Below are 15,126 nucleotides of genomic sequence, written 5' to 3' on the forward strand. Positions count from 1 at the left end.
TTCTGTCACCTCTGGTGGAGTAAGAGAACCATCACATACTCTGAGAGAGGGCTATTGGTGCTTAGATGCTGGGCATGTTGTGTTAACATACATTTGAAAACATGTTGAATTGATACCCTCAAAACATATATAATTTTGAAGTATATGAGAACATAAAATCTAAATTCTAGATTTGTTGAAAATCATGAATTTCAAAGAATCAATATATATGTACATGGATTTCATAGAGGTGACTATGTACAGGTGGGTAGATACTGAAAATAAGATTGTTCTTTGAAATCATATTAAACCGTTGAGTTGTGACTGGAATAATAAAGTTTGCCTTTAAGTCATTACATTCTACATTTAATGAGTTAAACAAATAAAAACTAGTACTGTAAAACAATGGTACCTCAATAAAAATGATTTAATTAAGAAAATAAAGAAGCATTACAATGCACCAAAATTTTCTTGGCTCACTTTTCAGTCAAAATCTAACTTACAGCTGCATTGGCCAGGGTTTCTATGACAAGCTAACAACTAGACATGAGTTTATATTTTTCACTTACATACGGTGTATTTTGATACATTATGTTGCTGCCAATAATTATGACTGATCTGCACCCAACCTGCCCTTCAGCATTTTATTAAATCTCTTCAGCAGTGACTCATAGTTCACACAAAATGTACATGTGTGTTAACAAGTTTTAAGAAATCCAAGAAGTAAGACACAACTTTTTAAGAGTCGTGGCTAAATTAAGTGAAGGGGAAATGCTAAAATACTAATAAAGATTTTTTTAACTGTTATTTTCAGAAGGAAGTAACTTGGGCTGGTGCTCAGTACAGGACAAATGTTTACAAGTGCTCAAAAAAAGCTATGTGCATTTTTTTATTATGATAAGGTAAGTTGAAAACCACTTCGTGGTTATGGTTTAGTCTTCAAGAATGTCACAGTTCAAGATTCTCTGACTTCTTCGGTTTCAATACAGTACTGTCTGCATTTCCCCATTTTTGTATCGGATTTCCTACTTAAAGCCTAAAGAGAAAAAATTTTATTATCAGTTCCCTAAAAGAAAAACATTTGTATGAAATTAAGAAATGGATAAAACACAAATCAAATATGGAGAATGTCATTATCCATCACATTTAAGAGAAACCATCTTTCTCGCAACTTTTAGTTACTTGAGGGAAATTCTTTTCTACAAAGTTGTCAGAGTTGAAACAGTTGCCAAAAGCAAAGCAATGAGCTGCAAATAAAAGTCATTTCTAATTTCATCTAGAAGTAGAAGAACTCACACTGCCCAGTGCCAGTTGGGAACAGAATTGTGTTTATGATTCACATAACTAAGTAAAGAGGGACTAAGTTTTATGCCTCTGCAAAGTTGAATCTCAGTGTCAAAAAAAGCCAAGGAAGAGGTTTGTACATGCTTTGGGACAGTATGTTATGCTATGTATTATAACTTTTTTTTGAAGACCCTTGGTTTTCCCTTCTAATTGCTAGACTTAGCAAGTTGTGTTATGATCACTGGCTGTGCCCAGAATCTAGCAAGGTGACATCGACATCCTGCCTGGTGTCTCAGGAATGCCTGCCTGACCCTGCATCCACAAGAATAGCCCAAAAGGTGGCTCACCTGTAGGGAGCAACTTGTTTTGGAATTTGCTCTCTGGTAACAATGTTTATGGATGAAGTTTGCTAGCAACACTGTGGCGGAAGAGATGGCAGGTGTGATAGATCACCTGAAAGGCAGCACTTTGTCTTCCTTAACTAGAGAGCTCACCCTGCCACTCCTTGGCTCTCCAAACGGGAACATTTCCCAAGGAAATACATTTGTGCAGCCTCCAATCTTATTAAAATTGCCTCACCATCAGTTTAACTTCAAAAATACATGGAAATTCAGGTGTGCATGCAAAATTGATGGTTTACCCCATAAAATTGCAGACCATTTTGAAAAGCTAACTTCAAATATGTAGTATCCACAATCTTGATAGCCAATAAAAATTGGCAAGCCAAAAACCTCAGCAGCAACACAGCTCCTGGTAACATTGAGATAGAGCAAGTTTTCTGTTGGTTCCCTATCCACTTGACAAACAGGACTGCAAAAATTGATCTCCCAAGGCTGTAGTAAGGTCATAGAAATTGATAACCCTTACAAGCAATGCCTATGTGAGTCTGTCTGTGTCTTGCAGATAGTGCACTTTGTAAATTAATCCTCCAAAGGCAAATATATTGTAAGTAGCTTGTTATCTCGAAAATACTAAATTGAAGAATACATGGGATTATATTGACAGAAATTACATTTTCTGTAATGGGGTTTAATATATCTGAAATCTCTCCCAAAGGCTCCCAGGCTTTCTAACAGAGAAGGGTCTGTTAATGTAGGTGCAATGGACATCAAGAACAAATTTATTCACCAAAATGGATTAGGCCATGTAATCAGAGATTCTGTAATATTAATCTTTGACACTTATTGAACAGCAAGAAATACTTCTGTCTACAAACTAGCATTCCCAGCCCTCTTCTTTCCCCAGCCAGGCTTTGGACCTTTTCTGGATTTTACTTCAAAGAGGATAAGGTTTCCCCATGATAATCACTAATCTAAAAATATTGGGACAATTAATTAGATACACTTAGTTTTCGAGGCTATTGGATTTCCATACCCTTCAAATATGACTCTAGCTCTGGGTGATTGTATAAAACTTGGCTTTCAGCACATTCACAAAGGGTAATAAATCATACTTTCTCAAAGCCTCCTGCCGCACTGCCATACATTAAGTCAAAATATTGTGGGCTAGTACTTGGTACATAATCTTAGCTTCCCCCAAATCAGGAATTTACACATTTATTTAGAAATAGTATTGCACTGCCCTGAGACATATCAGGGTTTGAATAGCTTCAAAGTAGAAACATAATTTCTTCTTTTCAATAAATGGGAGATAGGAGGAAGGGAAACCCTCCTTGAATACATAGCCCTAATGAAGTCTAACTGAATTTAGTTATTCAATGAGTTTAAACCCCAACTGATATGTGATGGTGGATTTTCTTGTTTCATAGAAAATAGGATGATGCCCCGTGTAGTATCGATTATCTTGAAGGGGAAAAAGCTCCAAAGAGAGAAACATTTACCAGCCCTAGAAAATGTGAATTAGACACTTATACTATAGCTAAGATCTGCCCACGTATAAAGGAGGTGGAAAGAAATGCAGTCTTTCCCCCTTATCTGGGGTTTCAGTTACCTGCAGTCAACGTTGGTCTTAAAATACTACCTAAAATAAGATATTCGAGAGCGAGAGACCACATTCACCTGACTTTTATTACAGTATGTATTGTGACAATTGTTCTATTTCATTAATAGTCTGTTGTTAATCTCCTGCCATGCCAAGTGATAAATTAAACTTGACCAGAGGCAGGTATGTAGAGGACAAAGCACAATGTATATGTAGACTTCCGTTCTATCCTTGGTTTCAGGCTTCCCTGGGGGGATTGGAGCATATATCTCATGGAGAAAGGGAGAGTATGGTACAGTGCTTTCTTTTCCATATTAAGAAGCCTCTCTTGCTTATCATTCAAGGATTGTTTTCACTGTAGTGTTCACCGGGAGAAAACAGCAACAACTGGGTGTGTCTTCTTCATGCAAAACATTAGCCACAGGTTGCCAGAAGGGAAACCAACTGCGTGCGCAAGAAGCCAAGTGACTTACCAATTGTTCACTTGGAGGATGGTGAGTCCCGTGTCTTGTGCCAACTGCTTTTTCTGTTCTTCAGAAGGGTAAGGGTGCTGAAAGAGAACAAAAAAGATACATGGATGCATACAGACTTTGGGAAAAAAAATATATATATATGTATCTCATGTAGCTGGTGTAGGGCCTACCACACACTGGGCACCAGGGATTCCACAACAAATATGCATGAGCTGCAGAAAATGAGGTGTGTGCCCATCACATCACACAGAGGCTCTTTTGTCAATAACCTAAGTGTCTAGTGAAGTCTATAATTAAAGGTAAAAATGCTGAGGTGTGTCACTCTTATTAATGGAATACTACATCATCTAATTAATGGCAGTAAAAGACAAGCCAATTACAAAGATTAGTGAAGTGTATAAATAGCTACTTAGGATACTTGCAGAACCTTGATACTGAGTTTATCCTTTAACAGGTTTATTTGTTGCAAACACAAAAAGTTCAGTATGATCTTTATTGTATTTTCTTGGGTTAAAACAAGAATAAGCCCTTTTGACCATAGAAAAGTGTACCACCTTGGTGTAATATTTTTTACAGAAGCACACTTTTTTAAGGCTGGACCACTGAAACCAACAACCTCAGGTTAAGATTCCTAGCAGTTAAACACCATGTTAGAATGATATTCTCACTCTAAAACACCAGATTGCCGGATGCAAATATCAAAATTAAAGTGGATATCTTTTTTTTAGCCACTATTCATTTTAACTCTTCTGCAAAGCACAAACATATGAAATTCAACCAAAGTTGGTTTCATATCTGAATGTCAACACATGCTGAGATGCTGAACACAGGCCAGTAAGAGGTCAAAGATCAGCATATTTTGTGTGCGAAGAACAAGCCCAGCTATGTTCCCCATGAGTTAAATAGATAAAAATGTATTATAGGATTAGCTACTAAAATGAAATTCATATCCTCTCCAAAAAAAATGTTTAGAATTCTACAGAAATTAGTTTTAGCACAAATACTTTTTGTTCAATAGTGATAATACCTGTATTTGAAATATACATTTCTAAGGCCTACAAGGGAAGCTGAGGCTGCGGCTGCGGTTTCCATATTATAGAGTCATTGACTAATTTGAAGCACTGCAAGTTAGTAAGAAAGCTATTAAAAAAAAAAAAAACTGTATTGAGAGCCAACCCTTTTTTCTGTTATGAATGGGAAAGGGCACCCCGAACTCTCAATTTAACTATCCGTGCCATCAGAAACTAAATTCTGGTCTATTGAATGTTAATTAACATAGCTTTTAATCTCATTAATAATGTCTGATTAGATGCTAAGAAGGCTCGTTAATGACCACTTCAATGCTCTTACATGTGAGTTTAAATGTTCTATATCTATACACATGGGATTCGTTTGTGGAAAGCAGAGATGCAGCAATTTTTCCCATAAGCATTGTCTTTGATTGTCACTTAATCAATAAAAATACAATTAGAATAAGACTTTGCTTTCATGGAATATAGTGCCTTTCTCTAAAGAGGTCTGAGTATATTACAGACAGGATGGTAATTAATCCCCATTATATCCCTTTGAGGGACATAAATGGAATCTATTGTCCCTCCTGTTTTACAGGTGAGGAAACTGGCCAGGGGAAGGCACAGTCAGCAGTGACACAACTCAGTGATATTTCCCGCTTCCCTCCCAGTGTCTAAGCTTCACCATGACCAAAGGATGTGACAAACATCTTTCATGATCTCCACTCATGTCCCTTGATGGAAAACTGCAGATTGCCCACCATGGCCTGCAAGGGGCCGCACCATCTAGGCCCGTCCACCCTCCAGAGCTTTATGCCTTTTCTCACCCCACCCCACTCTTCGGCCCCCCTGCACATTTCTCCCAACTCTCTACTCCCAGGCTCTGGCTCCATTGTCACCTCCATGTCTCAGCTCCAATGCCAATTTTCCACAGACTTCCTTCTCACGTACATGTTGCCCGTTTTCTTTTTTCCCCTAATAGCAAACATTACTCTCTGAAACACCTGGTCTGAGTATTTGCTTCCTTACTGATGTGTCTCTGCCCGCTCACTTTCCAACTTTAAAGTCTGTACCTTTCTCATTCATCATCCTCCAAGCCCAGATTAGCACATAATAGGAAAACAGCAAATATTCGTGGAACAGAGGAATGGCTATAACTTGCCATGCTACACAGATACTCTCAACTCAGATACAACACAAAAATGTATTCTAATTTTTTTTTTCAAAACCCACTGGAAACATAAGCAATCCAATTTGAGATCCACAACATTACTTTCCTTACTTCATTCCTAAAATTGATGTTGACCCAGAGTTTTCAAATAAAAGTATATAAACCTCATAATAGAATAAGATCATAGTTACAATCACCCTACTCAACATAATGCTCACTGTCACAGGCAAAACCTCATGATTAGATACTAAAAGCAGTCCACTTCTCTAAAGTTTAAAATATAATTCCCACTGCAGTAAGCTTTGCCACACAATACAAACCAAACGAATCTTTTATCATGTGGTTTGATATAGTAGTTCCATGTCTACAACAGTTAAAGAATTGTACATAGGTAAATGTGATCCTATTAATTGTGCAAATTATGTTGCCACTCCCCAACTATGAGACTTTGCACAAGGGACAACTTTTCTAATTCTCAATTTTGTCATCTACAGGCCTACGATGCATCAAAAATAGAGGTTATATAACCAAGCAATGTTTATGTACTATAAATCTGATTTTGAAATATGCAATCTTGAGCACCCAGCTTCCTATGGCACTATTTGCCATATAAAACTGCACACAAGATGTTTTCTAATCTATAATATTTTGGGTAATAATATTTGCTTAAAAGTTTGCAGGTCCTTTGGAAGTCTATTTCAGTGTGATTTTTCAATAGAATAAATAGCTATGTCAACATTCTCTTCACTACAGCTGGATGGCAACACCTTTTGGTTAGTCATCTTAACATTATGACCAATATTGGATAAAAATTAATATTTATGCCATTTAACTTTAGTTAACTTTGAAAATTGAGAATTGTCAGTTATTTGTTTTGTGTTTTCAAGACAAATTTTGCATGCCTGTGTGTGAACAAGTTTTACATCCATTCCCTTATAAAGCAAATGGAATTCACATTTTATTTGTGCTAGTGGTGGTGTCGAAAAATTCTCTTTGAATCATTAGAATTACCTGAATCATTACAACTTCAAGGAGCAATCAGATGGTCCTCGAAATTTCAGTGCAAATTTAGGTTATTTCTTCACATCATGCAGTCTCTGATTTCATAATTTAAAAATCAAAAAAATAAGAAAGTTCTACCCTTTTTTCTATCACTTTTCATGTGATCTGATTTTAAGTAATTGGAACAAACTGTGTCTAATTTCATGCAGGATAATTGTTAGGCTGCCTCAAGCTATGGAGACCCAGAACTCTGTTTCCATTAAGCAATTTTCAGTTGTTTAGGTGATTTTATATATATATATATATATATATATATACACACACACACACACACACACACACACACATATATGTATATATATGTATGTATGTATTCACACACACACACATGAAAGAGCCTGGATGAAATTAAATCTTATAATAATCTGGTCACTGTTAAGGGTGGAAAAAGGTATCAACACAATTTCTAAATCCATGTCCATAGCAGTTCAGCTGAATGTTTTTTCTTTTCCTTGTGGGTCTTGGTCTTATTGCCCCATGAACTTTCAATTCTCTGGCAAAAATCTTTAATTGCTAGAACCATGTGACAGTCATGACATCAGGCAGTTAGTCCATAGCCAATAATTCACAAAGCAGTAGTCTTTTTAACTGACATCCAACATATTTGAATATCTTAAATCCTATGCATCATTACTAGATAAGCTTTGGTGGACAGTATGAATTATTCTTTTGTAGATTCCAAAAATTTGACTTAACAAGAACCTGACATACCACAAATAAGGCAGCTGCAAAAACATTCAAAGCCCTGTTGCTTTCTTCCCACAGGACCACTGAGGCCATGGGGGCAAAAAAGTTGTCATTTTGCAAGAGATAAAGAAAAGTGCCATTTTAGGAAGAAAAAGTGAGGAATTCATGCCGGCCATCGCAACTAGGTGCCTAGGTGAGCCCTTGCTGGACACCTTTGCTACTTATGACTGCATCTAAGCAGCAAGGACACTAGTTTAAGAAAGATCAGTGGGTCCTTGTGAAGCCAAGACGGATGGCATTTGCCAGATATACCAATCAACCTCATCACTTTGGGATATCAAAGCAAATTTGACCACAGTCCAATAGACAGTGACAGGAGACCTCGCCTTTGTTGTGTACATTAGCCTCATGCCATTATCTCTTAAAAGCTTAATTATTTGCAAACAATTGATCAAGATGGGAATTTGAGAAAGGATATGCAAGGGCCATTGGGAGAGCTGCAATGCATTAAGAGAGCAAACAAAATTACCTTTAGATCTTACAATAAGAATTAACGATTGAGACGGGAGAGCTAGGCAGTACAGTAGCTGCCAGGGCTCTTTCTCCAGTGTTTCCCATTTGATCTGCATTAACACCTCAGGAATGAGTGAAAGCCATAAAACAGTGATTATGTATGGGTAAAGCTGACCCTCCCTTCCAGCATTCAATCTGCACACATGTATCAGGCTGGCTTCACTGGCGAGCAGAGATGCTGGGCTCAGAGGAGAAATAAGTGACTTGCGGGCAGTGAAAGCCCAGCTAAAGGGAATAACTCATAAAATGATCACCCTTATTTCAATTATCAACACCCTGGCTTCTCTTTTCCAGTGTAAGATTCTGGCTGAAATACAAACCATTTGCCACTCTTCCTGTGTTTCTGGATCTGACGTGTGAATTCTAATAATGACCTAGTAGAACAGTGATTGCTTAATAATCCCATCAAAGAATAAAATGATCCCCAGAGTATATGTCCTGTGTAATAGAAATAGTGAAAGTAACGTCTGAAAAAAAATCTAAAAATAGCTTATGTAAAAGTGAAGTCTGAACTGTCACTTTACCATCCTCAAAGAATAGACAGTGACAGAAAGAAAATGGCAAGTTTCTAAAGAAAGTTATCTCTGCACCATTCCAATTTTATTTCTGCAGGCTGGGATGAGAGGGGGGTTTGAGGTTGGTTGTGTGGTATTCACAAATTGATGATACATTGGAAGAAAATTTATTTATTTATGTAAACAATCAAGCAGTCTCTTTCAGATGAGCATCAATGGGGAACAGGGAGCTCTTCATTACTCACAGATGGAAAATGTCCAGCCCTATATCTTAAAGATATCCTTGACCAAATGTACCCCTTTCATCAAATTTTCCACCCCTGACTGCAAATGTGGATGCCAAGACAGTGATGAACTTTATCTTATCTACCCTAGTAACCAAGTTTCAATAACGTTCCCTCCCTCACTGTCTTGCCCACTCTAACAGCACATTGTAATGGTAGCAGAAAATTTGAAAATAATCCTGTACAGAGCTCGCTGGTGAGATAATGGAAGGCTACGCTGCCCCTTCTCAAGCCTCAGATTAGTAATTTCTTGTGACACAGAACTGCCTCTATACCGAAACTGCAAAACAGCTATAACAAAGCAATAGAGGTGGAAGCAATTTTCAAGCAAAATGTTACATGCTATACTTTAAAAGGTATGGGAATAGGTACCGGGGGAGCTGATCTAACAGGAGGAATTATGGCAACTGTCCAATATAAACCTTATCAAGGCAATGTTCTGTTGCTTGGCTGAATATGTTGGAAGAACAATTTTGGAACTTCTTTTATCCTTTTTCCTCCAGCCCTTTGCCTCCTCCACAGCTAAGTTTAATGCATTAATATAAGTTGACCTTGAGCTAAACTCTGGCATGTGATGGAGAGATACTCCCTCTAAAGAAAAAAAAAATCTGCCATATGACTTTTAACTATTAGATATCAGTGTTCCTTTAAAACTTCTACTGAAGTCTTGTCTCTAAGAGAGAGAGGGTAATTTTAATTGCGGGTCTAAGTTAAAATAATCAGCTGTATATTCGACCTTAAAGAGGATAAGCAGAAACTTGCTAACCAAATATATTTATATTTGTTTAACTCATTTTTTTGCCTATAAAAACTTCTCCCACTTTAAATAAACTTGCAGCTATTTTCTCCTTATGCATTGACTATGAATAGCTTACACTGTGACAATTACATTGATCTAGGATACTTTTTCCCTTTAAAAAAATCCATAATGCTCCCCTATTGTCTTTCAGCTTTATGAATTAGTTTTACTGTTTCAGTGAATGCTTTTTTGTCTTCTGACTGCACATTATCAAAGAGACACTTTGTGCCTCCTATTTGCATTACAAAAGCAGTGCACCGTGCAGTCGAAGAACATAGCCTGAATGCATAGTAGTTGAGTCCTGCATCCTCACACATGCTGGAATCAAAAGAATGGCAGTGTCCAACGGGCTAAGAAGCCAAACATGTTTGCAGCACCATTGGTGAAGTCACAGAATTTCAACCGGCTTTCTTAATTTTCCACCAACTTCCTGGATTGCCTAGTTGCTCAGATGAAATGTGCCCCATTTACTGTTCAGCAGGCACTTTGTCTGAAGTCTATTCAAGGCATTTGCCAAACAATCCTTCCGATTTCTTACATATCCAGCAAGAGTTATAGGAAGTTGCTAGTGGGGGTATGCAAGTAGAAAAGTCAGGTGGAACCTCTAAACTCCATCTTATCACATGAAAATGACCTAATTGTGAAAGGAAATGTTCAGCACTGAGTAATAGCACGATGCAATATTTTCTTTCGCACTAATGAGACTATATTTATAATACAAAACAGTGAAAACATTGTCTGATAATTAATTGAAGAGGCCAATACTAAAACCCCTTGCTGTCTCTCTTATCTGATCTTATAATTTCTTGTAAATATCAATTAAACATAAAACAAAAATTAAATTTTAAAAAAGATGCTTGTAGTAAGAGATTTCATAGTCCTTTTTATTGGGGATTTTTAAAAAGTTGCTTACAATTCTATATTAATAGCGGTATTTTAGATGTAGTCCTTATTAGCTAGATATATGTTACAAGAATATTTTGAAGTATATGCATTAAAGATATAAAATTTAGACTCTAAATTAGCAATTACTTATATCCTTCTCCTAAAAGTATTAAAATTCATGAAGAGTGCTAAAATTATTTTGAATAGTTATGATTATTAATGAACTCCCTGAATATTGATTTCTTAGTAGAAGACCACGGTTATAAAGGGAAACACAAAAAGTCCAATAAGAAAATCAAGGTGGCAGGAGCAGGGGGCAGGGGTAGGAATGGGGATGGGGAAGAAAACCCACACTTTACTTCTGTGTCCTTTGAATCATTTTAAGTAAGAGCTGACTTGAACTCTTACTGATTGTCAGTAGGGCAAACACTTAACATGCACTACCTCAAGGACTCTTGGTAACCCCTGACAGTACAGATGATGCTGAGCCCCATTTCACAGGGGAGGAAACTGAGGCTTTAGCTAGATCAAAAACACACAAAACACTCACAACTACTTAGATCTGAGGCCAGTTCTGTCCTCTCAGGTGTTTCTCTACATGGCTGCACTCCCACTGACAGTTCTTTCCCATGTCTCCATTCCATTTTTTTAAAAAAAGATTTATTTATTTATTTATACAAGCACTGGGCACAGTCAGAAGAGCGGGAGGGTGAGAGAATTCACCAGAGCCAGAGCGGGGAGCAGAACAGGCAGACTGAAGAAATACACTGCTGAGGGGAGCAGCAGGTGTGGCAGGAGAGGTCTGCGCGCCATGTGGGACCCTCGCCAGCGGCGGGGGATGAAACCAGCTCTGCAGAGGCTGTGGGCAGCTTCACAGTCCAGCGCTCAACTGCTGCGCCACCAGGGGAGGCCCTCCATTCCATTTTTAAGCTACACATTTTAAAACCATAACATAGTATAGTGAAGCATGAGCAATATTATTGATTGTGATGAGCAGTGATTAAAATGCTGCAGTTTTAACACCCTTCATCCAAGAGAGTCTCTGCTGTCCAGCCCACCACCCACACCCACAAGCCACAGCTCCTGCCCTGGGGACAGACATCAAGGGGCAGGGGTTGTGCTGAAGGGTGAAAGTTAGATCACCAGAACCTCACTCCACTTTCTCCAGCATCCAACCAAAGAACTCTACTAATAGTAGCTTAGTGATACCAGTAAGAGTGGTAAGAGCAGTCATGGTGGTGGCTACCAAGAAGGCACAAGGTGCTCTTACCAATACTTCACATGCACTGACTTGATAAATTGCCACTAAACCTTGGGAAATAGGCACAACTATTATACTCATTCTACAGATGAGGAAACTTAGGCACAGAAAGGACAAATAACAATCTCATGTTCACACAGCTCATCAGCAGTAGAACTGGCATTTGAAATTTTGTGGTAATATCCAAGTTGGGAAAACTCATTTCCAAACTATTTTTAAATGATAGGTACAGCAATACCACCCATTTCTGATGACTTAAGCATGTGTATATATATATATATATGATGATTACTACTATTCATTTTAGACATAAGCTATGATTTAAATGTGTGTGTTAACATGTCTTCTGTTTCTGTAACTCACTTCTGTTAATGGAATTAATAGTAGATTTTGCTACAGGACATAAAACTCAATGAAAACTAATATGTCCACCACTTTATTAATACTTGTAGCACTGCTTACCAATACAGGAATGATGGTGGTTTACATACGAGAACACGCTTTAAGGATCATGGAAACAAATCCCCGCCATTCCACCCAACTACACTACAACATGCCTTTAATTGTCTGCTTTGAAATAATTTGTTCTGTTTTTTTTTGTTGTTGTCAATTACTTTCATTTCTTATGTGATTCTTAATCAAATGTGAGTTAAATTACATTTGGAATCATTTCATTTTAGGAGAATACTAATAAAAACACATGAATACCATTCCCATTCACAATGCAACAAACCCAGTTCTAGACCCAATAAATATTTGTTGTATGACTGATGAGCATCACTGAGATTAGAGATACCCCCAAAGGCCTCAACTAGCATGGATATGTAGATTATTTCACATAAACATCAGAAAATTAGCAACCCCATTCAACAATTATTCATCCTTTTCACTCATAATTATATGATGTTATATATATCTATATATGTATATTTATATAATGCTTATTCTGTGCCAAGCAATGTTGGTAGTGCTTTACAAGTATTCACTCATTTAATGCTTATAATAAATCTATGAGGTGTTTTTAACTCCACAGATGAGGAAACTGAGGCACAGTCTAAATTACCTGCAAGTGAGATGGAGCTGGGATTTGACATTAAGAAGTCTAGTTCTGATAAGCCAGAAAAAAAAGAAAAATACCGGATGGTCTCACTCATAGCAGGAATCTAGAAAACTTAAATAAGGGACCAGGAAAAAGAATCACTATAAGGAAGAAAATATCAAAATCAACAAACAACTATGAACCAGAGACATCTATGGGTGGTGGGGGAAAGGAGGTCTTGGGGTCAAAATAAGGGAGTTGTAATTGTATGGGGAATATAAAAATAAAATTAAAAAAAAACAGTATAATAAAAAAAAAGAAGAAGAAGTCTAGTTCTGTAGCCATGGCATTTATTACTGTGTTATTTGATTTGTCCTTTTTAGCATGTATAATTTCCCCCAAAGCTTCTACAAAATGCACTCCAATTTATTTATTTGTTTCAAAAGTTCCTTGTCCAGTCACCAACTGCAGTGTAATGAAATTCAAGTTCTCCATCTCACGGGACCTACCACAGGACTGAAGAAAGCAAAAAGGAGACTGTTTTGGCATCCAGTCTCTTCCCCAAGAATTTCATTTTAACAAATAAACCAACAGTGGCACACCATACTGGATCACTTTTCTGAAAAGAAAGCTCATGACCACTTTGTACAATAACTCCAGTGAAACAAGGATCTTTTTCAAGCTACATACAGCTCATCTCTGCCTTTTCAGAGAACATGCCAACTAAAAGGAGACCTATCATCAACCTGAGGAAGACTTTCTCCACTTTAAAAAGCAGAGTGAAAGGGTTTTGAAAGCATTAAGAGAAAAGACAAGAATATGAAATATAACCATAGCAGTTTGCAATGAGTCTGTTGACAGTAACCATGATTGCCTTTACAGATGCCCTGACTAGCATTAAATATTCAGGAAAAATCCTCGTATAAAGAATAAAGTATCCATAAGTTTGAAGCAACGACAGAACATTTGGTGAGATTTTTTTTTTTTTTTGAAAAAGGGAGAAATCTAGAGATAGGGAGAGAGATGGAGAATTCATACTGTTCCCAATATGACTAAAGACCCCTGGAACTGGTACTCATTCTCTAGTGCTAATTTTACCACTTAAATTACAGCGATGGTGTAGCCTCATCTCATTAGAGATCATTGTCCCCAGTAGACAGTTGTGTTTATGGGGGACTCTGGCTGTTCCACACCTGCTGATCAGGTTGCTATGTGATCAAGGCTGCATACAAACAGCAGACTCGAGCTTGCTGGACTGCGACTGATGAGCCCGGGCTAATTCAGGGGTGATTATGTAGTTTACTGGACCACTAAACCTCTTTAAGCTTGTAATTACTGCCTATTTGAGTAAAGAACATTCAAAAGCAATTCACTGCATCATGCCTGCCACAGCTGGAAGCAGGCTGCCAGCAGTCTGTGGGGACATTAAAATCTACAGGGACGTGGATTGAAGCCCAGCAAGCAGACACTGCCACCAGCACCCGCAGCCAAGTGCGTGCACATTCCCGCTCACCTCTCCTGACCAAGCTTACCATTAAAGGTGCAATGAAAACTATAGAACAGCCATAAAGATGACAAATAATGGAAGGTAATGGTACAAACTACATTTTAATGATTTCCCCCTTTGTAAAGCTAAAATGTAAAAAGTCTTTTCACAATGAGAGAGAGAGAGAGAGAGCTTTAAATAATACACATGGTTGAGGTTTACTGTGTACTTGCTAAAAGTTCCATCCAAAAAATGCCAACTTGAAAACAAAATGCCCACCTTTTATGCATTCTAAAGGAACTGGAATGTGTAGTCATTTTAGATCTCTTCCACCCACTTAGCTGCTGTGTTTATAATCTTAGCTGGGAAAATATTGTTTAGCTAGTTGATTGACATTTTCTAAAATCACATGTGTAGGTTTTTGCTGCTAAAGAATTAAAATGCCGCTCAGACACCTGAGTGAAATTTACTTTCAAGAGTCAGAGAAGATTTAAGAAAAAAAATATATCAGTATTTATCAATGTTCTCATTTTCTTTTGCTGTCACCTTAACAACTGCAGTTCTTTTGTATAACAAAAGTGTAAAACATGCTTTGCATTGCTGCGGGTGTAATTATTACTTGTCTCTAAGTAACAAAAAAAGACTGGAACTTAATGAAGGGGGATTAAGTTAATTTC

General features: G+C 37.5%; 1 protein-coding gene across 3 annotated transcripts in view; it reads right to left on the minus strand.

Moving 5' to 3' along the window:
* The window catches only part of MEIS1 (Meis homeobox 1), a gene marked incomplete at its 3' end in the record, with an annotated part of 133,545 nt that overhangs the window by 19,391 nt on the left and 99,028 nt on the right, over nucleotides 1-15,126 (minus strand). For all 3 annotated transcript variants that reach the window (XM_084235563.1, XM_084235564.1, XM_084235565.1), the window contains one exon: nucleotides 3,678-3,754. In XM_084235563.1, the coding sequence (XP_084091689.1) occupies nucleotides 3,678-3,754 (77 nt within the window). The remainder of the gene's footprint in view (nucleotides 1-3,677; nucleotides 3,755-15,126) is intronic.

The sequence above is a fragment of the Talpa europaea genome, assembly GCF_964194135.1.
Source record: "Talpa europaea genome assembly, chromosome: 6".
Classification (NCBI taxonomy): domain Eukaryota; kingdom Metazoa; phylum Chordata; class Mammalia; order Eulipotyphla; family Talpidae; genus Talpa; species Talpa europaea.